This window comes from Phoenix dactylifera, chromosome 2, assembly GCF_051530095.1.
Source record: "Phoenix dactylifera cultivar Ajwa chromosome 2, Ajwa_hap1_PhDact_Kaust_v1.1, whole genome shotgun sequence".
NCBI classification, from domain to species: Eukaryota; Viridiplantae; Streptophyta; class Magnoliopsida; order Arecales; family Arecaceae; genus Phoenix; species Phoenix dactylifera.
In genome coordinates, this window is record NC_143191.1 from 46,367,425 (window position 1) to 46,390,645 (window position 23,221).

At 37.9% G+C, this 23,221-nt stretch overlaps 2 protein-coding genes across 2 annotated transcripts in view; both read left to right on the forward strand.

Annotated features, from left to right (window-relative positions):
* Positions 1–8,875: 8,875 nt before the first annotated feature.
* The window catches only part of LOC103699297 (diacylglycerol kinase 7-like), a 39,392-nt gene continuing 25,046 nt past the window's right edge, over positions 8,876–23,221 (forward strand). Inside the window, exons 1-7 of the mRNA XM_008781335.6 lie at positions 8,876–9,472; positions 11,566–11,688; positions 12,187–12,324; positions 12,411–12,496; positions 14,834–14,927; positions 18,276–18,351; positions 19,737–19,819. Coding sequence (XP_008779557.2) covers positions 9,107–9,472; positions 11,566–11,688; positions 12,187–12,324; positions 12,411–12,496; positions 14,834–14,927; positions 18,276–18,351; positions 19,737–19,819 — 966 coding nt within the window. The 5' untranslated portion in view covers positions 8,876–9,106. The remainder of the gene's footprint in view (positions 9,473–11,565; positions 11,689–12,186; positions 12,325–12,410; positions 12,497–14,833; positions 14,928–18,275; positions 18,352–19,736; positions 19,820–23,221) is intronic.
* Positions 21,696–23,116, forward strand: LOC149768361 (uncharacterized; the record flags this gene model as incomplete). Its single annotated transcript, XM_089929314.1, has 3 exons — positions 21,696–22,011; positions 22,376–22,695; positions 22,780–23,116. Coding segments are annotated over 3 exons (855 nt in total), but the record flags the coding sequence as incomplete, so codon positions are not given.

Sequence of the window (23,221 nt, forward strand, 5' to 3'; positions counted from 1 at the left end):
TTCGGCAGAATGCAAACGCGGTAGGTGGGCGGCGAGGGCGAACTTCCGAGGCCGGGAGCTCTTCGGGTCGGACGTTCCGGGGTCGGGCACCGAGCTCGGCCGCCCGAGGTTGGCCGTCATCGGTTCTCTGATGGCAGAGTTTTCATGCACTCGGGGGGGAGGGTGCGTTCCCCCAACAGAAATCGATTGGACTAGGCCTCAAGATCTAATGACTAGGTCCAATTCAGAATTTACGGCAACCTGGCCTTTGATTTCGTTAGCCTCACTCTTCCAATTTTCTTATTGCCATTCTGATTTTTATTTTCTTCAAGATTCATTAAATCAGTACACTCTATCCAATATTGAGTATATAGTATCTCATCGTCATTGAACCAATACTTCATATGGAGGGTACACCAAGTGTTAGTACACTAAACCAACCTGTGTCAACATCATACCAATATAGTACCGATTTAGGTACCATAACCATTATTACAAACCTTATAAATCCTCCGTGTTCATGGGATGAAATAGAATGGATTTTGACCTTTCCTTCTTAAATGAAAGTTAAATTTGCTCATCAATGAAAAATTTGATATGAAACCATTTCAATTGCACACTAAAATCCAAGCGCGATAATTGTTTATTATTGGGAAGAAGTATTTATGAAGGTGCATGCTTAAAATAAAAAGTGCAATGAAGTGCAGATGAGGTGGAAGGCTTCATGCAATGTGTGAACGGTCAAGACGCTATTGGTAACTAGACCAACATTGACCCTATTGTACCAAATCTTGTTGGCTCATACTCGCAATCAAGATATATGCAATGCATAAAAATAATAAATAAAATAAAAAATCATTAATGATTAATAATATTGAGTATAATATAGGTATAAATATTTTTTTTTATGTATGAAGTCAATATTAGAGATAAAGATGGGGAACATGAGCTTGGTATATTTGAAATAGAATATTTTCATAATATTTACATTTGAAATTAATGGAGGGGATTGACTAGAGAAAGGATATTAGTTTGAAATATGTGATATCAACTTCAATGGAGGAGTCTTCAATTGCATTCACCTCCCCCTTGCACAATTTTGCTTGCATCATGTAAAGTGTGCTTCATTTTTTTTCTCTTGCTACCACTAGAAAACTATTAGCAAGCTTTTATTTTTCTTGATCGAAGTCATTGTGGTAATTTTCATCATCAAGTACTTCAGTAGAGAACAAATGGAGGCAGATATTTGGAATATGTCTTACATTTTTCAGTAATAGTTAATACCTAATATCGGTTTTTAAGCAAACGTCTTCCATTTGGGGCTTTCAAATTGAATAATTGAAAAATATAAGTTTAACCATACTGCCACATGAATATCTATTTAATTAACTAGCAACTTGTTTCTATACCATTTTGTTGGGAAAGTGCAATTAAGAAATAATAATGCTACAAACCTTTTTTCCTCTTTGTGGAACTAAAGAAATAATAATATCACTCACCAAGCAACAATATCGCTCACCAAGCAACAATAATCTCTACAATCTACTCAAATAATTAATAAGCAAAATAATCAAGCAATCATACATAGGAGACAACATAATTTTTTTAACGTAGAAAATCTTTCAATGTGAAAAAAAAATTACGAGACCTATTCCAGCTAAAAACTTATATTATTTAGAATAATGAGATTACAATAAGTTCTTTCTATTTCAATTAAAGGATGCACAAATATCAATAAGATTTAATCTTGGCTTCCACAATAAAAACATTCATTGCCAATAAGGCAGATTTTATCAATAAACAGCAAAATAGAGATGGATCTCACCAGGTATTGATCCTTGAAATAATCAATAAAGAAGACTTTTCAAAGATCCAAATCATTTAATTTGTAGCTCTCAATCTCGAGAATAATATACTAAAATTTAAGCCAAATTTGGATAAAATTAACCATCTGATCATCTACAAAGTAGTCCTTTTTCTTTCTCTTTTTCTCTATTTTTTTTCTTTACTATTTTCTACAAACCCAAACACTCCTAATTTTCTACAATTACCTCACCCCCCAAGCCAGGCGGTTTGAAACTATCTTCTTATCCTTTTTTTTTTAAGAAAATTTAAATGAGGTGGGTCCCACATGAGGAGGGACCACACCAATAATGAGTCGAACATTGGTGGCTGACGAGTGGAACACCGGTGGTGAATCTGACCGAACTTTTGTGATACTTAACCAATTTGAAAATGAAGTTCTCAAGCTAGAGTTTGTTCCACAGGGGACCTCTGATACTTAATTCAGTCGAATTCAAAAAAAAAACAGCGAAAGAGAGAAAGAGATATTTTTTAGGGAGTGAGAGTAGAATGGAGAGAGAACTTACATGAAGATCCTTCAATTTTTTTATATAAGATAGGATGGACATTTATTATTGAGATTATTAAGTTGCACAATAATTTCTCATGTTGCACACGTGGTGATAATTGTTTCAATTGTATAATAATGTCTGATTCAGCATGACTGTCACCGAAATCGTGGCTATATTCTTGATGGGCATTAACTGTTCTTAAACAGTTTTTAATGGAATACATAGTATTTCTGTATTGCTCGATCAGACTTAATGATACTTCAGTAGAGCACATAAAAAAAGAATGATGGAATACCGAGGATACGAGAGACATTGGAAAAAGGAAGTCAGGGTAAATAGGTATAGATCGGTAAAGTTGGGATTAGGTATTGAGGGGCATACTAGTTATTTCAATTTTTTGGTAAGGAGGGAGGGACGAGGAATTGGAAACTTTTAAAGTTGGACTAAGCGTTGAACTTCCGGTCAACAAGTCAAGATATTAATATTGGGTCTTGGTCAAGAGGACTAAACAAAAAAGGCACCTGCACGGCTGCACGTCCACGATGACGGTGGTGACGGTTACAGTGTAACGGTCATAAGATAATAAGGAAGTACTGCCGGTACCCATACTATTTGTGGGAGAAGTTTCCTTCAGCCGATAGTTTCTGGATGGACGGTATCTGATGGATTTTTCTTCACAGCCTATCATGACCGTTCGTTAATCGCTGATAGATGTTCTTTCAAACCCCTTCCTTTGCTGGTAAACTACCAACGTGCCATCATGCCTGAATCTCAAAGCCACGATGAGATGCTATAACATATTTTTGTTTTCTTTAAGGACGTTTGATATACGGTGATCATCCAAGATCAAAGATATTGTAAGTAGAGATGATGAAATCATCATGCTAATATCTCTAGATTCAATAATCTTTTTTAAAAAATTACAATAATAATAATAATAATAATAATAATAATAATAATAATAATAAAAAAAATATAAAAAAATGGTATGTGTCTCTGTATCTGATCTTTATAAGAAAATTTGAGTTCAGATTTTGACTAGGATCCACTAAAATAAGCAAGCTCTAAAACTTGCATCCAAACTTGATTAATTATTAAATCTGAGTTAGGATTTTATTCAATTTAGCAGATGCTTTTAGCTAATCAACTAGTCAAGGATTCTTACTGTTCAAATTTGAAAGAACTCTTATTGCAATAAATTCAATTTGTTTTTAATGATGCATTGCAGATAATGGTGACAAAAGGAGCAAGATATGAAAAATGAATGATTGATTTTAAAAAAAAATTCTATTACTTTATGAATAAATTAAATTCCATATATATTTAGTTTGGTTCAAAAGTAATTAGAATCAAAGTAGAGAATTTGTAATTGAAATAGTATTGAACAAGTTAAGGAAAGCAATGCACCAGATTTAAATCTAAACATGAAGAAAAAGAATTAATACAAGTCACACACACACACACATAAATATACTCATATTTACATATACATGTATTTGTGTAGTCTATGTATATGTATTTGGTTATAGGGTGGGAAATTAAAATTATAAACATGAATTTATGGAGTAGAAGAATAAGTAGTTTCTCGGAAAAAAAAGGAATGGCATATAAATTATAGGGGGAACATATTTAATCATTGATTGATAATTTTGGTTTATAAACTCTATAACAAAAAATAATTAACATTTATAGACAAAATAAATTCCAACTTCTATAGACTGACAACTACAAAATAAAGCAAGGAAAACTCTTATTTAAATAGTTGTTTTATAAAAGTAATATAGCAAGCAGTTCTATTTATGAATTATAAAATTCAAAATCAAGATAAGATGAATATTGTAGAAAAGCCATTTGGAAGGATGTGGTTCATGTGAAAGGCTGGACTATTTTTTTAGAAATTTTTATAGAATTTCCTTCATTTATCTCATGCTTGCAATATTTTTTTAAAATTAGAAAACTAAATCCTTGTGCTTCTTCTGCACTCTTTTAACTGGTGATTTCCTCTTTTTCTCCGTATTTGACATCTTGTCCTCACTCCTCCTGTAATTAGCCCCTTTTCCTTTCTTAGTTCAAAAAGTTTAAAAAATATTTTTCTAAATTTATTTTGTATGTCAAAGTTTTGTAAGTTAAAAAATTAACAAAAACAGAAATGTTCTTGTATATGGTTCTCTGTATCTCCATAAAACCCAGTGATCTTCTCTCTCTCTCTCTCTCTCTCTCTCTCTCTCTCTCTATATATATATATATATATATATATATATATATATGTCAATTTGAAATAAAGAAAAATATGGAGAGAATATTCCACTCACACACACTTTCTCTCTCTCTCTCTCCCCCCCCCCCCCCCCCCCCCCCCAGTCCAATCCACCCGTTTATTTTATTGCTCCTCAATTTTTGCACTTCTTTCTAAAAATGAAATATATCTCTACTTATTCCATAAATTCTTTTCTTCTTTCTTAACAGTCCATATACCATCCCTCCTCTTTAAGCCTTTTACCCCATCCTTCTCTCTACTATATACCTTATAATCTTTTACCTCTTCATACCAATCCAAGCATGCAATGGAATCCATTCAATGCCTTTCAAATCTTTTCTCACCAAACAAAATAATATGGTACAATGAATCTTGCACTTAAATTTTTTGTTATATACGTTTTCGACAAATAGGTGTTAACTAATAATAAAAACATGATCATCTTTAGAGCCTACCAATATGATTTACTTCCTCGATATAATTTGTGCTAAAAAGGATTTTGAAGTAAAATTCAAAATTACATCTCAAAATAGGTTTTACATTAAGAACTTTACTCATCTGTTGTTCTATTTTCATTGTGATATTATAATTTGATTACAACAAACATTTGTGACAACTCTTTCTATTTGACTACTTTCATATTTCGGTACTCAAATGTACAAACTATAAATATGATATTATGTTATGTATTCTGGCTCTAATTATAAAATTTGCTATGTAAATTATATTAAAAGAAACATGACTTCATTTATGGTAAGCTAAGCTTGAGTTAAGCTCAATTCTTTGAGTGATCAGCCTGAGACAAGCCTAGGCTAACATTAGATCAGAATCATTTTTGTCAGATATAAAATTGGTAGGATAGCAATGGCTCTAGATGACCATGGATGCCATTTAAATTTAGATACTATAAAATAAATTAGACCCGGTTGTAAAATTTCACGAGATCCTTTTAAATTTGTTATTCCTTAATTGAATTATAACACATGGAGTAGATCATATATTTACAAAAAAGAACTTATAGTTAGTTAGATCTTATGGAAAATGAAGAATTCATCAAATTTGATTCTTTCTTCTAATAGTTAGCTAGAAGATCCCTCTTTCTTAACTTGGTCGAGAGAGATTTCGCTTTTCAAAATATTTCTTTTCCATGAATGGTGATTTTTAACATATTTAGATATACATGCTTTCCTTAAAATATATTTGCATTAGCAAATAAAAATGTCTCTTTCTTAATTTGATAGAAAGCGACTTCAATTCATAAATTATTTCTTTTATATTTGGTAGGGATGAAAGTGGATCGGATAATATCCATCCAAATCCATTTTCATATTCGAAACTATCCGGACATAAATAGAAATTTGAATATCCGACTAATATCCGTATCCGTAAAAAAAATGGATATAGATATGGATAGACAATTATTTGATCCGAATCCGAATATCCGATTCCATTTGTAATTCTATTTAATTTTATATAAACTTATGAACATTTAATGAAAATAAATAACCACATAAATATGATATTAATTTGTTTTATTATCCATTTCATAATATCTTTGATTTTGTGGTTACAAAATTTAATTATCCAATTTACATCCGTATTTATATCCATACTTTCAGTATCAATTTGCATCTATATCTGTTTAAAACAAATATGAATATAAAGTTTTGCATTCGACTAACATCCACATCCGTATTTATATTCGTCAAACAAAATAAATATAGATATACTAGTATCCAATCCGATTTCAGCCCTAATATGCGGTGGTTTTTAACATATTTAAAAATATATGGCTTCCTAAAATATATTTTTTGTTAACAAATAAAGATCTCTCTTCCTTACTAGAAAGAGACTTTGTTTCCTTAGTAGATATACATGATTTTCTAAAATATTTTTTTTAAAAAACTATGAATATTTTAGATGATTGTTTTATGATTTTTTTTTCTAATTTTTCTGAATTTTAGAGAGGATTTTAGTTTTGTCTCTTTTTTTTGTGTCATAGAAAATTTTTTTAAAAAAAAAATTATGAACATGTCAAATAATTTTTTGATATTTTTTTGAATTTTGGAGAGGTCTGCATATAGAGATCTGACTTAGATTTGATAAGTAATCAGATTTCACATAATCCTATCTCGATTTTATAAAATTATTACCGTAAATCTAATTTGAATTCTGTTGTGGTTCAAATTTGGCCCGAGGGTGACCACACCGGAAGAGTCGTGGGAGCCGCCGGTGGTTGGAAGAAGACAGGGGCCACCTCCTGCACGACGACGGCAGCGACCTGCACAAAGCCTCACCAGTGTTTCCGGTGAGAGCCCTTTGACGATCAAGTTAGAATGGAGTAAATTTGGTCCAGCCAAAAAGTCCCTTAGAAGTTACTTGACCGGGCTATTTATAGTCCCGGTGGCAGAGGCACTATCCACCCTTATCATGAGAGAGGGCGTGGCTCTGAGTCGAATGGCGCGCAGTAAGGCTAGTTGGTGGCGTGTGGTGCTGTCTGTTCTCGAGAACGGTAGGGTGTTGTCAATCATAGTAGGGTATGGCCAGAGTAGTCATGGTGCCGTCCTTTGACTGTCGATGGCCAGCTATCGAAGCGTGGCGTGGTGGTGTTGTAATGTACGACCACGTAGGAGGGCGTGGGCGCGCACGTGGGTGCGGTTGTTGGCGAGGTCGAGCCCGTTGAGAGGTCGCGTCATGCATTTGGGGAGGTCGGTTAGACGGATACGGAGGGTAGCTCGGCTTCCTGGATTCTGAGGTGGGCTCGGTGGAGCGCCCTAAGCTTGAGAGTTGGGGCGTACTACTAAGTAGGCGCCCCGAGCTTGGCCGGGGTGGGTCGGCGAGTATTGGAGGTGCCCCGAACTTGGTCGGATGAGTTGACGAATATCCAAAGCCGATGGAGCTTTTGATGGAATCCGAGGCCGAACTGATTCCCGAGCTGATTCTGAGCCAGACCAAGGATTTAATCAGTCGGTATTGGCGTTTTATTAGGCCAAAACTGCGAGGCCTTTTAGTTATGAGCCGGACGATCCATTTCGCCCTCCATCAAATTCATATCCGATTGTTTTAAAGTAGCGGTTATCAAATTGTCGGATATTATTCATACTCCTAGTCACCAAAGATTTCTCTTGATTCCGCTGGAAATGAGAAATTAGTAGACCGAACAGATTCAGTGGACGAGTCCAATTGTCACTCGCCGGCATTGAAACTCTTCAAGGTCAATGAGAACTCATTTAATTATCCACCATACACGTGTTCTCGGATTTGGACCGGTGCCATCCTCGTCCACGTTTCGTCCTGTCTAATTTTATTCCGCCAGCGGACAAAATCACGCCTCCGGTCTCGCCGGGTGCATGGCATATCCGTAATTCTGTTTACTTACGGGGGCATTCTAGATTCGCTATTTCAACCAGCGCCATTAAAAGGGGTGGTTCTACATACACCCCCCCTATTGCTCAGGACACCCCCAAAAATTTAAAAAAAATTAAATACTCTCTACACCCCCCCCCCATTTGCTAAGGACACCCCTAAAAAATTAAAAATTTCTAAATTACCCCCCACCCTCCCCACCCCCTCACCTAAATTGCTCTCTACACCCCCCAAACCCCCCCCACCCCGGTCTTCCCCTCCAAAACACCTCGCCAACGCCCAAAACCCCCCCGTTCCCCCTTCTCCCTCTCGTCGTCGGCATTCTCCCGATCTCCGACCACCTCGCCGGCTTCTCCCGGAACCACCTCGTCGGCTTCTCCCGAAATTTTTTTTTTCACGGTTCGTGCTCCGTTCGGCACTGGATCGCCGAACAAAAGGCTTCTGTTCGGCTGAATAGTGCCGGACAGAAGCCTTCTGTTCGGCACTGTGCAGCCGAACAGATCTGTTCGGTTGAGGGTTGCCGAACAGAAGGCTTCTGTTCGGCACTGTTCAGCCGAACAGAAGCCTTTTGTTCGGCGATCCAGTGCCGAACGGAGCACGAACCGTGAAAAAAAAATTTCGGGAGAAGCCGGCGAGGTGGTTCCGGAAGAAGCCGGCGAGGTGGTCGGAGATCGGGAGAATGCCGGCGACGAGAGGGAGAAGGGGGAACGGGGGAGGAGGGGTTTAAGGGGGGTTTGAGGGGTGTTTTTTTTTTTCTTTTCAAAACGAAACGGAGGAGGAGGAAGGGGGGGTGTATGAGAAAATTTCAAGGGCAATATGGTAATTACACTAAAGGTTAGTTTGGGTATTTTTTTTTTTGGTTTTTGGGGGGTGTCCTGAGCAATAGGGTGGGTGTATATAGAACTACCCCATTAAAAGCGATCTCCCCGCCCGTGGAAGAAAGGCTGGGCCTCCGGCGCGTCGCCCCTACTCCGAATTATTATTTGTTAAAAATAGTCAAAATTCAGTATAGAAGAAAATAATAAAAAAGTAAAAATTTATTATTGTAGCACTATGCATTAGAATCAGTTCGTTCCCCCTCGTTTCCTGGCTCTTGCTTCGCCCCAGCGAGGGAAGTGAAAGAGAGAGGAAGAGAGGCGGAGACGGAGAGATGTCGGGATCTGCGGTGGTGGAGGCGGAGCCGCCGTTTGCGGGGGCGGGGGGGAACGTAGTGGCGGCGAGGTCGGCGATCTGGGACTCGATCAGGGGCTGCGGGCCGGCGGGGATGAGGATCGACAAGGAGGAGCTGAGGCGGATGATCTTGATGCCGGAGTATCTGCGGGTGGCCATGGCGGTGTCTGTCCGGGTCAAGAACTGGGACGTCGGCTTGTTGGCGGCGGCGTCGGTAAAGAACCGGAACGACGACGAGCAGGCGGCGCCGGAGGCGCCTATCGTGGTTTTCGTGAACTCCCGCAGCGGGGGACGCCATGGCCAGGCCGTCAAGGTCTGGCTTCAAAAGCTCATGACCGAGGACCAGGTCAAGAAACCCTTCCCCCTCTTGTAATGTTTCTTGAAAGATTCGAGTTTCGGATCCATGGATGCGATTTCATGGCTAAGTTAGGATATTATTCTTATGCTTTTAGCGCTCCTCTTGAGTTTCTGATCTTTTAAGTAAATGGTTTCGGTAATGCCTGGGTCAGTGGCTTGAATTTGACACGGTTTTTTTTTTTTTTTTGAATCGAGAAGGTAAACTGCAAGGAGAGAACACAAAGAAACTGAGTGATAAATTTTGAAATCTAAACCTTGCTTCTCCAAAGACTATTTTTTTCTTATTCTCAAAACATGACTATTGTTTAATTTAATGTTATTTTCTTTGCTTAAATTTTATGTAAATTTTCAAAATTTGAGATAAATTTGTGATCTTCAAGGCCAAACATGTACTGTAAAGAACTGTGGAGATGAGGCACCAGTTTTAGATTGCGCATGCACATATTTTTATAGGATAGGTTTTTGCTATGCGTATCTTTTGTTTTGTCTGTGTTTTGGAGCGCCTCAATGTTTCTTGAATTTTTTTGGTTACGGAATCCATGGAGGGATTTCTTGATGAAAATTTCATGGCTGAGTTAGGCCATCATTTCTACTGTTGTTAGTATTCTTGAGTTTCTAAAGTGTTTCTAAGTAATGCTTTGGTGCATCTTTTCTAAAGATGAATGAGCATATTCCAGTGCCTTGGTCAGTAGCCGAGATTTTATATGGACCCCTCCCCTCTTTTCGATCCAGAAAGTGAACTTTGGGAAGAAATTGAGTGTTAAATTACAAATCTTGCCTCTTAGAGAGGTTTATATTTCATCTCATAACTTTTTTTTTCTGCCTACATTTATCATAATGATTTCCAGAAATTGTAATGTATCTTTTGTTGAGAGAGTTAGCTTCTTTCAAGGAAAAAGTTATATTGTTAAAGGATCAAGAACAGTTATTGTAAAAAAAAAGGATAAAGAACAGTTTACCGGAGGAAATAAACTGGTTTCTTGTTTCTGGAAAGGATGATCGACCTTATTGATTTTGGTTTCTTTTCTTGCATCTTCTTTGCATTGTTTCATCTTAATAAAGCAACGAGTGGCAGTTTTTTCTCTCAGCTCCTTTTCTTGAAAACTGTCCACACATGATTTTGGAAAATAGAAATGAAATAAGAAGTATCACCTATTTAAGTATCACATATTTATCTTCTAAGATTAAAGGGTTCATGAGCATGCCTAGAATTCTGAATCAAGATTATAATTGAATCACAAGGTTGTTACAAGAATTAACGGTTAAATATGAGGATGGGGCTCTCTAAGAAGAGGCGAGACCTTAATTGAGAAAAGCTAGATGAATTGGTTGAGGAATGCCTAACAGAAGGTAGGAATATAAAAGACAAGGATGAGTTCTGAACTAAACTTTGGAAGTGTCGGTAAGTGAACTGCTAAATTAAAAGAAAAAGGTGAAGAAGAGGTGCACTTGAGGCATACTTGAGGCAGTTACCCTTATGCTTAACACTGTGCAGGGAGCTTGGTGCACATGTAGAACCTAACGGTTCACTATTTTTGTTCCTTGGAGCTTGGTAGCAAGAGCATGGCATTAATACACATGCTTAAATGAATCTCCTATAACTAATCGCGAGCATGGATTGCAATAATTTATTTATCATTTTTCTAGTAGATGTGAAAGTGTGAAACCAATTAGAGAATTGTTGTGATATGTATTCGAATAACAGCATAAGTGCGAATTGCTGGGACATCACAGTTTAACTGTGCAATAAGTTATGGATGTGGACTAAGAAGGTTGGATGTTATATTGAAGCAGAACAGGAAGCTCACTGCTGCCTTGAAGCAAACTTTCAAACATATTCAGAGCAAAACTTTAAGAATTATGTGCCTTGGATTATGGCCATTGTAGCCTTTTAATTTGTTTTACTTAATCATTAACATAATTTGTGGAATTAATAATATCTAATGGTTCTATGACCATCCAGTATATCCCAACTTGCATTTTGTTACAGAAGACTGTCCTTCTGGATCTTTGTTTTTATGCTCTAAGGAACTACTGTTAGAATGTTAACTTACAATGGACTTCTTATTATCTATGATGCAGGTTTTTGATCTTTCAGCTGTGAAGCCTTCTGACTTTGTTCAATATGGCCTGACTTGCTTGGAGAAGTTGGCTGATCTTGGTGACGGTCGTGCAAAGACCAACCGTGGAAGGCTAAGGGTTATAGTATGTTATCGTGGATTAGGAAATAGTCAGTTTTTGATGCTGTTTTTGTTAGCCAAAAACTATTGCATGCATATATTTGGCAGCATGTGCAAGAAAATGACATATTGCATGTTTTTGGACTTTTTCTATTTCCTTATCACAAGAATATGAACCTATAGTATGTCGTACCGGTCCGTACCATGTGGATCGGGCATACTATACCATATAGGTACCGAATTGGTACATGGTATAGGGGACACACCAAATATTGGTATGCCAAATTGACCCCCATATCAGGCATATTGACATTGTACCAAGATGGTATGATACTGGATCTAGCACCGAGATTGCGAAACTTGCATGAGTCATTTGTTTTATTGCTGATCTTCATTAGTGGTATGTGGTAGTCATTAATTCATACTATTTTCTAGTTGTAGGCTGCTTCTTACTATACAACCTTATGATGCTTTCCATATTAGGATGTGTGTGAGTTCTGAGTTCATGGGTTCTGCTTGGCAGGTTGCAGGAGGTGATGGTACAGTCGGTTGGGTATTAGGAACTCTTGCAGAACTTTTTGTGAACAGAAGAAAACCAGTTCCTCCAACCGGTATCATTCCACTTGGAACTGGCAATGATCTTTCAAGAAGTTTTGATTGGGTAAGAAGCTGTTTCTTTTGCTGCCTATTTGGTTTGACTTTTGAAATGTCAGTGAGATGCCGTTAATTTATATAATATATCTTTAGGGTGGTTCATTTCCATTTGCATGGCGATCAGCAGTTAAAAGTACTCTCTACAAGGCAGTCACTGGTCCCATTTGCCGCCTTGATAGGTAAGAGTTATCTTTATTTGAAGATAAACCTAGCTTCGTTTAACTCTTTTGTAGAATCTGCACAAAGGTAATTGTCTCATGGCTATATTGAGATTATTAGATAGTAAATGACTACAACATATGCGTAGACTGCCAAATGCTGCATTACTTTGTCCCCAAGATTTTAGACAACCAGGAAGAGTCTCCATTTTGCCATCTGTCCAAGTTTTAGGTGCCCTCTCAATTCATAATGTGGAAATAAAATATGAAAATCTGATCCATTACAAAAAAGGTATATTTCTTCAAGTGAAAATCTGTGCTTATTAATATCCAATATGGATCCATGGTAATGTCTCATGAGCAAATTGCTGCATGCTAGAGGGATGTTGCATAGTAGCTTTTGTCTTGGATGCATGGTTTAGCAGGAATTGCTGGTTCTGTGCACATATTATTCATGTTAGTCTGGTCTAGCATGTACTTACCCAACATATTATTTCTTTTGCACTTTTTCCTAGATTTTGTAAATACTAGGATTATTATTTGCACACCCTTAACCAATATTTGTTCCATCACTAACCACCCGCTCTATGAATGTTGATAGGTTGATTGCCTTAAGTGAGGGTGTGGTTGTCTGCATTTTAGTTTGTATGATAAAGAACAATTATTTTGAGCATCACTTCATTCTACATTTCTACTCTTTTCATTCTTTTATTAATTTCAATTATATTGTGAAAACTTTAGTCAGCTTCTATTTTGCCAATGGGCATCTAGATTGCATACTAATTTGCAGGTTGAGGGAACATTTTCCTGAAAGTTTCAGAAAAGTGAACCTTCAAATCTTAAATACTCAATGAGCCAGTGAAGTAATGCCATTCTTACGTATGACCTTTTCATGTGTGATGCATGTATTTTGCTCCAAAGGAAGGGGGTATTTGATAGATGGCCATGATCTCATTAGTCAAGATTTTATAGGAGTAGATTTTGACCTCGTCAAAGTTTTCAGTGTCAGTACTAGGCCTCGTATTAGTAGCTTATGGATGCAGGTTGGTGTGGTACACTCCCCGACACATGGTACGCTGCTGAAGGCAGGACATCAGTTGTACCATGTGTCGATACAATAACATATCGAGCCTCAATAGCGTACCAATACTATGTTGGGTCGGAATCGTGTGCTCGGTGCTAGACGATATGGGTTACCATATAAAACCTTGGACCTCATATTTTTTTTCTCTTTTTAAAGTCATTTTTAAGTAAACAAGGAAGGTTTTATTTATCAATGGAAAGGCCAAATAGATGGTGAAGGATGCGCACTTTTTACTCTTGCACCATTTCTTTTGAACGCCAGAAAATGGAATTGGAAATAAGGGAGCAGAAATGCATGGACCCACCTCCTGTGAGTTTGCATTATAATAGTAGAAATGTTGATTGTCACTTGTCATAAATAGACTGTTCCTAGATTGCAAGATTTGTAAGTTCTTCATGTAGGATCTTTTGGACTCCCATGCTGGAGGTCACTAACATCATATATTTATTGTTGGAGGAATGTGAGCATGACTGCTGCCTACTCTTATGATATACCTAAATGCCTAGATGGACTAGTCTGACTCCCTCCAAAATGAAGCTCCAAATCATGCTTAATTGATATTTACGTAACAGATGAATGAGATTAAGACCACCAAGTGTAACACATAACTTTCTGTTTCTTGATTCATATCATATCAGGGAGTACTCATCTCCCTTATAACATGTTACTCCATATCACTTTACATTCACGGACACCTTTCCAGCATGCTTGCCATTCATTATTGTCAGTATAGTTACCATTTGTAATTGTCAGATGATTCTTTTTTTTTTTCTGTGTCATATTGGCAAGATTCCCTTTTGTTCTCAATGATATTTGTTGGATGCTACACCATGATTATCTCCTTGATGTCATGACTTTCCGGTTTTAGATCCTACGTCATTATTCATAATTGAACTTTTCTTATTTACCGTAAGTCATCCATGTACACAATGTGACTCTCCAAATGCTTTTTCTTAGGAAACACTCTTTTTAATACGTCTGCTAACCATCTGACCTCAGCTTTCATAACTATTGTTGGGGAAAGTCAGGAGACAAGGTTGTGATCTTCATTCTCAATCCTCACTAAGTTCCTGGCAACTAACAACCTTTCTGTAATTTCTTGCTTGGTAGCATATTATTTTTAATAAACCTGCAGTGATATCCTAATTATATGCAATTAACAATACCAATAACTATCTATGTGGAAATTTCTGTTTAAATTAGCAGATTAAAGAGTTCTGCTTATGATCTTCTACTAGAAGAACCTAAGATGAAAAGTCGCAATTGACTTGCAGTTGGCATGTTGTGGTTGTGACGCCAGATGGACAATCAATTGAACTGCCACATTCTCTCAGACCAATGGAAAAATATGCATTTGGTCAGAACCAGGTTGGGATTCTGGCTATTATTTTTAATTTCAGTTCTACTGCATGTGTTATAGAAACAGCCTTTCTATATGTGGGGTTAAGGTTGCGTACATCTGACCCTCCCCAAAACCTATAGAGGTGGGAGCCTCATGCACTATGACACCCAGTTCTGCTGCATGTGCTGCTAATTTTCAAAACATCATGAATTTACACTTTCAACTTAACTATTCTTTTCTTATACTTCCATATCCACGTTCTTTTTTACACAGGAAATGCAACAAAAATGCATTTGAAAAGTAAATAGATGATGCATGCATTGCTATTTACTGTTCTTCATTTGATCAAAATGTCTTGGCAATGATGAAACTGTTAATCCTAACATCATGGCTTCTGCCTTGCTTTTCAATTTCAAGATTTTCAATGTGCTCTGATCCGCTTTGTTCTGGCATGTCCTTACAGCCCTATTAACTCTGGCATGTCCTTACATAATCCACTTTCCTTTTTTACATAATATATAACTCTAATCCTTGAAGTAAAGTTAGTTTCCTTTAACATTGGAATAAGATGCCATAAATTGATAATCTCTTTGGACCTATAGATAATCCATCACTTTGAGACATCTGAAATTTAATGCCTCAAGGCTGCATTCAGTTGTGGTTTAAAGGAGGGTTAAATGGATTTTTTTGGAAGGCCCTTTTACTCCCTTATTCCACTTTAACTCACCAAATGTTAGAAAAGTAACCAATTTTTCGGGGGTAAAGTATGCTTCTGAAAAGTTGGCAGAGGTAGGGCTAGTTTTTCCACTAAATTCAGGGTAAACTATTCCACCGTGCAGGGTTGAGTAGTTTATTATGGGGTAAAGTGGGACTGGAGTAAATTAACTCATTTGACTCTGTGTAACTTATTCTGCAACCAAATGCAGCCCTGGGTGGTAGAACCTATTCAATGGATAAATCACTGAATCAAGAATGTGAAAAAGATGTATGATGTATCAATGGTCTGAAGCAAAGTTTTATTTCTTATATGTGCGAAAAAACTAGAACATGCTAGCTTTTTAACTCTTTGATAAGTGATATAATGATTTCGTACAATACATTTTGTAGGACCTTTTTCAATTACTTAAAACTATATATCTATTATTAGTTTCTTGTATTATTGTATCATCGACCATAAGTACCTGGAACTGCATGCTTCATCCAGCTTAGTGTATCCAGGAAATACATTTGGGAGATTGACTTGGCTAATAAACGGGAAGTGTCAATGAAAATGCTCAGGGGCCTGAAGTTCATTCTGTTACTTAAAAACAATATTGAGTGAATAATGAGAAACTAATGCAGACTTGTATTTAGAGGATTTGATATGGTCTTCCTGTGGTTTTCCATGTATTTTTCCCACTTGATTACTTGTTTCCATGAAGTTTCAATTCGAATTATAAACTTTATCAATTTCACAAAACCAAGGAGAAATTCTTGACATATTTTAATCTAGAGCTGCCAAGTTATCAGAAAATGTTTTTGCAATGATAAGTCGTTCCAATTAGACATCGTGCAAATTCATTTCAACTAATATTGGAAACACTAGAAGCCGGATATAGCTTCCAAGAATTGGTGTCAGTATTAGGACCAAGGTTTGCCGGACCGATCGTACCGATGTACCGGTGAGCACCGGTACGGTATCGGTTGGAACCGGTACCGAACCGGAGATGGGCGTTCGCGCACGCGCGGGTGTCAAAAAAAAAAGCAAACAAAATGGAAAAACAACGCGTCCTTGCGCGTTAGTGGATGCGGTTTCGATGCGGAAAATTGCGCGCAGGCGCGCAATTCTCCGCTCGCGCGTCCACGCGCAATTCCAAAAAAAAAACCACACGTCGATGCGCGTCCGCGGACGCGTTAAATGCTAATGCCACTCTGTGACCGGTGCATCGGTACAAGTACGGAATCAATCGGTTCCGACCCAAACGGAACCAATCGGTTCCGACCCAGTTTGGTTCGGAACCGTTTTTATGCTGTACCGTACCGGTGCCTGTCGGCACCGGTTCGGTATAGGCTGAACCAATCGGTTCAACATACCTTGATTAGGACCATTGCAACATATATGGCTTCAATAAATCTGATTTCAAAACACAACCATTCTAGATGGATGGAAGAACTGGACTCTTTACCCATTAGTCTATGTCTTTAACCACCCCCCCTCCTTTTCTTAAAAAAGGGATTTCATGACTAGGCTTACTGTTAAATCTTCAGCCAAAAATACTGAAGCATATTTATAGATGTTATATGATAGAACGACCCTGACACATCACTCAAATTTTAAACAAGAGAAGGGGTTTCTGTGTGATTGGAGGGTCTGTCAACAGATTCGGAGTCTTTACTCTGGCCCAAATATCAGGGCTTTGATGCATTAGGATTTGCAGAATTTGGTAGGAGATGTATGATCTTTTCCTCCAGGGTAGTGACAAAAATGTGACCTTCCACCATTAGGCATATTCTACCTAGTATAAACATGATCTTTTTTAATTTCTTTATATTATGTTTATGGTTGCATACCATTTTGAGACTGAAAAGAGTTCAAGATGTGCCCACTGAAAAAAGAAGAGTCAAAGATGTAAAGGGCAACCCAATGCATGCTTTTCTCAATCTTCGTTACCACAACAACTATAGTTAACAAGTCTTACTAATTCAGATGTGGTTGGTTAATCTGGGGTTGTGAGTGTTGGGATACTCTCCAGTTTGCAGCTGAGCTGTGGAGAGGTCCAGTTCTCAATCAAAGACCATCTGTGTACTGTGCAACAAGCTGTAAGTGGGGCCTGGTTGCATGTTTTTTTCTGTCCCTGGACTCACATAATCATGGTTGTTGCACGATACATGGATGGTCAACATCTAGTATTGGAGCTCTCCAGTTCAGTTGCAAATTGGAGAGGATCTGAAGTACGTTACCTCTGATTAGTTCTTTCTTGCCCATCTGAGTGCTGTGGATGAGCTTTTTAACGACTGCCATTGCAAATGACTAGAATATCCCTGGATCCTGTTTTGTTTAAGCACTTGATTTTGTTTTACCATTGAACTTATATCTGGTTTCTTGCTATTTTATTATCAGTATATTGGGGTTTTTGTCTTGCTTTAATCTCATCAATGAGTCCCAATTTAGTTATATTTCTCTGTTACCTATCAAAAGAAATAGTTAAAGTCGTTTCTGTTACTTAAAGGGTGTATGAAAGCATTGATGCTAGCGCCAAACATTTGTAATTGAAAATCTATACAGCACGCTATGTTTTTCATGCTAGATTGCTGATGATACTTATTTTAGCCTTTTCTACCGAAAGATGTTTGTTTATGGTATTACATTGTTGAAAGTGCTAATATATTTGCAGGATGTGGACATTGATGGAGAATTACCAGAAAAGATTTCTTGCTTTGAGGGAGTCTACTATAACTATCTTAGCATTGGTATGCTTTATACATTGTTACTTTATATTTAGTTAACAAAACATTTTGCATCATTCATGTTGATTATTCTCATCATGGATTTAATTTTAGATAAAGTTTATGCAATTCTTGTATGAACAATCTTTTTATGTCATTTTAACTCCATAAACTATCACGAACTCATGCGTGGGCTAATCATAGCATTTAAGCCATGAGATACAATCTTCTTTCTGCGCTGATACTGTCCAAGTGTCAAGGGAACTGAAAACTAATTGGGATGTTGGATTCTTTTTCATCATTTTTCCTTTCGAAGTTTGTCCTGTATCAGTACCATCCGTCTCAGATTATGTCTCACAACACTTATCAATGCTTTTTTTGGTCATTGATCTGGATAAATCAAATTGGGTGGATTTTAATTTCACATTTTGCAGATTGGTTTTTGTTGCATTAACTTCTAAAATGCGGAGCCCTGCTTCCACTAACAACACTGACTCTGGCACATCACTAACAGGGATCTCTCCAGTGCTAGGCTGCTAGCTGTTAATTAATTTAGTAATCATTGTAAAGTTTTAGCTTCACTTAGCAATATTATATTTTAAAGGAAAAGGTGACCACATTCATTTCCTACCAAATCAAAGTCAACTCAAAAATATAATTTTTTTGAAACTATCTGAACTAGTCTATTTCTAATAATAGATGATTGTATCTTTGATTGTGTATTCTGCCATTTGAATTTCCATCAATTATTGATTGTCTATGAGCATATGTAGAGCAGGTTGTCAAGATAGTTTCTTGGTATACTGTGTATTTTTACACATTAAGATATTCATCTTTATTTTTTTGTAACACTATACTGCCAATTTTTTTTAGCATCCTTAACAATATATGTAGGTAAGCTTATCCTCAACATCTCCCCCTGCCTATGATGATGTGGCTAATCATCTTGCTTCTAGATGCCATCAGCCCATATCTCTTGAAAAAAATAAAAATGATTACACTGTTGTTCTATGTACTGGGGATGCTTAATTTGAAATGTGAATTGGACTAGGGCTGTGTTGTGCTGTGATCTTGTTGTGGATGTTTATGATACTTTTATCTGCTGTATCAGAGCCAATCAAAGGAAATCAAGATAGGCATCCACAAAGCTCATCTTGTATATTGCTATTCACATTTTGCCTGATATATTACTAAAATATTATACTCAGTAAACATCCAAAAAGGAACTGCTTGATGATGCAAAACAAGCAGAAATAGAAAAGAAGGGATATATTACTCCTCATGATTGTTAAAATTATTTTAACATCATTTGATGTGCTTCCATGATTAATTATTAATTTGTGATTATGTTTTTTATCGTTTTGTGCTTGCAGATCTTTACCCTTTTTTTTTGGCTTTGTTGAATGCAGGAATGGATGCTCAAATCGCATATGGTTTCCACCACGCACGTAATAAAAAATCATATCTTGCACAAGGTCCAATTGTGAATAAGGTCTGTGCTGAACTTTAGGTTATTAATTGTGATAGACATCCCTATTTTTCTAGCCGCCCAAATAGCTATCATGTTGGCTTTAGTATCTAATTGCTGCACCTTGTTTTGTATATTTTCAATTTCCTTATTTCAACAAACACTTCTGTCAATTTCTTATCCTCTACAAAGTGTCTATTTATATAGCAACCTTTCTTTTGGCATCTTAACTCCACCCTCACCCACTCTTCAACCCCCCATCTCCCACTCCACCTGGGGAGCTGACCTTTTGCTGCCAGTTTCTTCATTCATGTCCGAGACAGAACTAAGACATATCTCTATGAGAAATTATACAGTCTATATCTTTAAGGTAATGTACCTTTGCGAAATATCTTTACGGAGGAACATAATTTGATCCTAAAAAATCTGGTTTGGTAAGTAAAATAAATTCTTTGTGCGATAATGTGAGGCATCGTTTAGATGAATCTGCACATAGAAGGCAAGTCTGTTATAAAAGGATTACAGGATCATCTTATGGTTCATGATTCTAGTTATCACAAGCAGTTGAGATGGAAACAGTAGTGTTGTCAGTGGGCTATCGAAATATAACCAAAATCATCATGTGTGAGAAGAATGATTGGTTCGGGGTTATGCTTATATGCTGGATACTTGGAGAGAGAGGGAGAAAACTGCAGAGTATGTATAGGATTTAGTGAACTGGGAGGAGCAAAGTACTAAACAATTAGTTAACTGGTGCAAAAGGTTTGAATTTTATGTTGGATATCAATGAAATATAGGCATCATAATTTACGCCAGCCACTTCATTTAAAAAATATAACATAATAATGGTGGAAGGAGTTTGTCCTAAGATTATTCAGATAAATGGTTGAGTAGCTTAAGTTAGAAGATGCAATTATATCTTGCCATCTATGGGTGGGTGGGTTGTGGATGCTAATCCGATCGGGAAGAAGGAAATTCAATCCGCTCAACTCGAATCTTTCAAAAAAAAAACTAGAAGAAGATAGAAGAATTGCAAAAGTAGGGCTTAAGTCCCATTTTCTTTCTTTGATTCTCCACACCTCCTAAATTGAAATACATAGCTCCTATTTATAATACTAGTGAGTATGGTCTGCCGAACTGGTCTGTACCAGCCGGTTTGGGCCCGTACGGAATGGTCCGGCCTAGAACCGGTACCGGATCAGCGTGGAAACTAGTTCCAGTGGCTTCTCGTGCGAGAACCGGCGTACCGATCGGCCGGTTTGCACCGGTACGTTAATTTTTTTTTGAATATCCACAACGTGCGCTGTGGATTCTTAAACCACAGTGCGTGTGTTGTTGTCAAAAAGACTACAACGCGGCACTGTGGCTTCTTTTCGGCCACAGGTCACAGGTTGTGGCCTTTTCGGCCACAGTCCGTGTCTTATATGTCAAAGCGCCAAAAGGGCCACGCCTTTCGACCACGCGCTCGCTTCTGTCGCCGTTTCGGCGATAGAATTTGAAAAAAAATATTAAACTTCATGCGCCTTAAGCTCCTCTCGTTCGGCTATAAAAACCGAACGGGAGTCTCTGAGTCCAACACAAATCCAGCGAGTCTTTGAGTCTCTAAGGAGTAACCATAGAAGGGCAGATTTGGGAGATAGCCCGCAAATTGAGGAGGTCCTTCCCAAAAAATCCAACGGAGACTATTTAAGGTGTGGTTTCTTTCTCCTATCTTATTTCCTTAATTTTGTTAATAAGTAGCTTAAAACAAATAGTTTAGAAATTGCCAAAAAAAAGAAGATCATGCCAAAATTTTCAATTTTGGCTTAATTTTTTGATATGTTGTAGATTTATGGTAGGAATGGAGCCATCAAGAAAAACCAACCTTACAAAGTGTGATATTGGCTGGTCTTCTGGGTGAAGAGTCGGGCAGCGATACCAGTTTCAGTGCAACTATTGTGACAAGGTTTTCAAGGGAGGAGGGGTAACCAGGTTGAAGCAACACTTAGCCAGAAATTTCGGTGAGGTTGCTACGTGCCCGAATTGCCCAAGCGAGATCCGTGTGCTGATGAGGAAGAATCTCATTGAGGTCAGAGAAGCAAAAGAGAGAATTTTCAAGAAGAAGGTAGAGGTGGAATGCCGAATGGCAGAGCCACCTTTCTATCACTTTAGGAAGCCAGAGGAGGTTGAGGAGCTAGATGAGGAGGAGGCAGAGATCCAGGCTGCCATGCAGGGATGATCAGTGACAGCAGGAGGTCGCCAGGCATAGGGCTCAATTTGGACCTCTTCCTACGAGTTGGGCAGCGGTTCTAGGAGCACCAGGCAAGATCCAGAGTTCTTGAGGACAGCCTCAGTCAGGGAGGGCGTCGGCAGAGAATGTGGTTGGATTGCATTTATACTGGATGGTTTTGGTAGCCGAAAGAAGTTATCTATAAAAATTCCACCAGGAGCGACAATCCATGATGTAGATCCGCATGCTCTCTCCAGCAGAGATTCAAAGTAGCAGGGGATAGACTTAATGCCGATGAAGGATAACAAGAAAACTGTGGCGATCTATTGTATCTTGGTTCCACTTCAGCCATATCCCAACAAATGTGGCAGACAATACATACTACAGGTCTGCCATTTTCGCCATACAAGCTGCTGGTCCTAGTGTAGTTTCTTCAGGTTCGAAGGACATCTACGATGAGCTTCTTGACAATAATAAGGAGCCAGAGAAATGGATTTACTCCTACAAGAGCAAGTGGCCCATATATAAACTAACCATCATTTGCGATGGTTGGACCGGTCCGACTAGGCGGAGCATCATCAACTTTCTGATATATTGTGATGCGAAGATCTTCCACAAGTCGGTTGATGCTTTGGCTCAGATGCACGACGCCTCGTACATCCTGAAACTTATGGAGGATGTGATTGATCTGGTAGGAGAGGAGAATATCGTGCAGGTCGTCACTGATAATGGGCCGCAATGTAAGGCCGTCAGAGAGATTTTGATGGAGCGGTAGCCACATATTTTCTGGACCCTATGTGCTACACATTATATCAATCTCATGCTGATGGATATTGGAAAGATCTGTAGGGTGCAGCAAATGGTGGAGACAGCCCAACGCATCACCAGGTATATTTATAAGCATACTTGGGTCCTTTCACTGATGAGAGTATGTAGGAGGACAGATTCTGAGATCAAGAGTCACACAGTTTGCTACCAACTTTATTGCACTTGATAGCATTCTCGAGAAGAAAGAAGTCCTACGTCAGATGTTTGTCAGTCAGGAGTGGCATGATAGTTTGTATTCTTATGCCGGCACTGAAGGGAGCAAGATAGAAGACTTGGTGATGAGACGGTCATTCTAGCAGCGGGCTGCTGCAATAGTCAATGCTATCAAACCAGTTTTGTGGGTCGTGGATAGCGAGATCTACCCCCAGTGTATCACATGATGGACAAGG